Here is a 3,254-nt window from a genome sequence, read left to right as displayed (position 1 = left end):
GTGCATCACCATTCAAAATTGTGCATGGGAAGGCATGCCATCTTCTTGTGGAGCTGGAGCATAGTGCTTATTGGGCAATAACCAAGCTGAATTTGGATGCTAAAGCAGCAGGGGGAAATAGAATGCTGCAGCTTAATGAGCTTGATGAATTCAGGCTGGACTCATATGAAAATGCCAAGTTGTATAAAGAGAAGATGAAAAAATGGCATGACAAAAATATTCTGCATAAGAGCTTTGAGCAAGGAGAGCAAGTGCTACTATTCAATTCAAGGCTCAAGTTATTTCCAGGAAAAATTAAGTCAAGGTGCTCAGGACCTTTTAGAGTGGTCCAAGCATTCCCACATGGAGCTGTTGAAGTTATGAGCGAAAAAGGGGGAGATACATTCAAAGTTAATGGCCAACGACTTAAGCATTATTGGGGAGGTCATGCAGACAAGGAGAAGTTTGTTATCTCCTTGGGAGAGCCCAATTGAGTCCAAGAAAGAGCAAGTCAAGCTAAAGACTTAAAATCAAGCGCTCTAGGGAGGCAGCCCTAGGATACTAGCAATTCATTTTGATTTAATTAAGCATTTTCATTAATTTTGTCAATTAGGAAGCATGTGATTTAATTCTAAGTTCTTAATTTCTGGGATCAGATAAGAAAAAAAGAAAGAAATTCAGTGCTGTAGTAATGTCACAACATAATCACAGGCTACAACAAAAGAGTTGTGGGCCAGGAAGAAATTGGGTCGCGTTAGGCCACTGAAAGTGGAGGAAAGGCCCAAAGGATGCTACAGCGTGGGTTTTGCTGATTAACCCAACAGGACCGTTGAGCATTTAAAACTGGAACGTTGGAGGAGAGAGGTAATCATGCCCTGCGGTTGAGCAGTTAGTTGGGCCAATAAAAATGCTGCAAATGGCCCTGAAGCAGTTATAAAAAGCTGTCAACGTCCCTGCATCCTTATCTCCTCTCTGATCGTGCAAAAGGTACCCATTTTCTCTTTATTTTCATTTTCTCTCAATCCTGAAAGAAACTCCAGGTTGTTCCAAAGAGCCAAAGTGAGAAACTGAGTTTGGAGTCCCCATTGTTAATCATAACCGAGAGCAAACAACTGAGTTTGGAGTCATAGCAATGGAAGGCACATCAACAAGGAGTGGAAAGATTAGGGGGATGAACGTGAAACATTCTGGCACCCCTAAGAAACTGGAAGCCATACCTACCTTCATCAATGAACGGGCTGTAAAGAGGCATGAAGTTATGCTGAAGAGGAATCTCCTCTCTGATAGAGGTTTCGTGCAAGTCAGCATTGATGCTGGGGCATATGACCCATACATCACCAACATCATCGCTGCACATCAATGGGGGAAATTTTGTCTCCTTAAAGATGAAGCAGTAATCCCTATTGTTAGGAATTCCATGCCAACATGCCTCAGAGCAAATCCACTAAGGTTATGGTCAGAGGAACAAGTGTATCCTTCAGCAATGCTACCATCAAGAGGGTGTACAACTTGCCCACCATTGTGGATGAGTATCAAGGTCTGAAGACCACCAATGATGAGGAATTTCTGAAACAAGTCCTTGAGGACTTGTGTGTGGAGGGGACGACATGGACTGAGTCGGCCCAAAAGAGTCTCTCTTTTCTGAGAAGTGCACTGAAGCTCGAAGCAAGGGTGTGGTACCATTTTTTGAAGAGTAGGCTAAAGCCTACTTCCCACACTGAGACTGTGAACAAGGAAAGAGCAATATTGCTCTCTTGTATTCTGGATGGAAGACCCATTGATGTGGGTCGTATTATTCAAGCCGAAATTGTGGCTTGCTCCAAAACCGATACTGGCTACCTGTTCTTCCCTGGATTGATCACCCAGTTATGCCAGGAAGCCAATGTTCCCATTGCTGATGATGAGGAACGTTTCCAGATCACAGAACCAATCACACCCTACACCACTGAAAGGGTCAGCAAGAAGGCAAAGGTACTTGCTGGAGAAACTATATCTTCACCAAAATCCCGAGGAAAGAATGCTGCAGCATCAACTTCCACAGTAGCAGGGGAAGAAGATTCAATCTGGAAGAAGAGGATCGACGACAGACTGAAGAAGATTGAGAACGACCAAATGGAGACCAGGAAGGAAATCATGGACAAACTGAATAACATGGACAATTTCATCCTAGCTCAACTTGGTTTTCTCAAAGCTCCTGAACAGAAAGAAGGCCAGAGTAAGGCTGCAGCATCTGAAGAAGAAGAAGCAGCAGCAGAAGAAGAGGATGAGGCAGCAGAAGAAAAAGAAAAAGAAGAAGAGGAAAAAGAAGGGGATAGTGATTGATCTCCTCTGATTTTTAAATAATTTGTGAAAAGTTGTTTTGTTCTTTGTTTTTCTTTTCTTTGTCTGTTGTATATCTATCCTCTTGTTAATTGAAAAAGAACTTAGTAAGAAATTGCATGTTGTAGGAAGTATTTTCTGTTCAATATTCTGTGTGTTTTGTTTCTAGTTTTATTCTGAAGTTAGGCAAAATATAGAGAGAAAATAAGGGACTCAAGGAGCAAACTCAGTATTGATGCTGAGTTAAGAACAAGAAGAAAACTCAGTACTGATGCTGAGTTAAAAATCCTGAAGGGTTTAGCATAACATCAATCAGGCAATGTTGTATCCTTGCCTATTCTGTTATAATCTGCATTGCTGCAAGATTGCTACAGCACTGTGTAAGCATGAAAGTCAGTGGTTAAAGCCAAACTCTAAATGGAAACCCAAGTAAGACTTGAAAAACAGAACCAACTCAGGGTAAAAGGCCAATGGATGAACCATTTAAGCACAAGGATCAATTCAAGGCAAGAGAAATCAAGTAATGAATTGGGGAAGAGGGCTTAGGGTTCAACAATTTGCTGGGTTTGAATCCCATCACATGAGACAGATTTGAGGGCTATAATAGTGAAAGAAGCCAAGCAACAAAGTGCCAATGCACAAAGAATTCTTCCTCAAGAAAATGGAGTCAAAAGAAAAAGAGAGAGAGGGAAACCCCAAAAATAGACTAAGTGCAAAAGCACTAGACAAAAGAGGAAGGCAAAGCTAAAAATGCAAGGTGGACACTCTTTCCTTCAGGTCTTGTACACAAGGATGTGGATTCAATCCTGACAGAGCATGAGTCAAGCAACTAGGCCTAATGATTTTTAATTTGAAGCTCCAAGATGGATCAACCCAAGAAGCAAGTTCCTAGCACACACACACTGAATCATCCAAAAGTTATGAATCCCTGAGAAGATGAAGCCAACAAGAAATAC

General features: G+C 41.6%; 1 protein-coding gene across 1 annotated transcript; it reads left to right on the top strand.

Moving 5' to 3' along the window:
- Nucleotides 1-1,111: 1,111 nt before the first annotated feature.
- On the top strand, nucleotides 1,112-2,301 carry LOC133314024 (uncharacterized). Its single transcript, XM_061515451.1, has 2 exons — nucleotides 1,112-1,279; nucleotides 1,390-2,301. Exons 1-2 carry the CDS (start codon nucleotides 1,112-1,114, stop codon nucleotides 2,299-2,301), a joined length of 1,080 nt encoding a protein of 359 aa, XP_061371435.1.
- The last annotated feature ends 953 nt before the right edge of the window (nucleotides 2,302-3,254 follow it).

This window comes from Gastrolobium bilobum, unplaced genomic scaffold (assembly GCF_033153095.1).
Source record: "Gastrolobium bilobum isolate Gb01-03AN ecotype WA unplaced genomic scaffold, APGP_CSIRO_Gbil_v1 utg63751, whole genome shotgun sequence".
Taxonomy (NCBI): Eukaryota; Viridiplantae; Streptophyta; class Magnoliopsida; order Fabales; family Fabaceae; genus Gastrolobium; species Gastrolobium bilobum.
The sequence above is the reverse complement of the archived record's forward strand: the minus strand, read 5'-3'. Positions and strand labels throughout refer to the sequence as shown.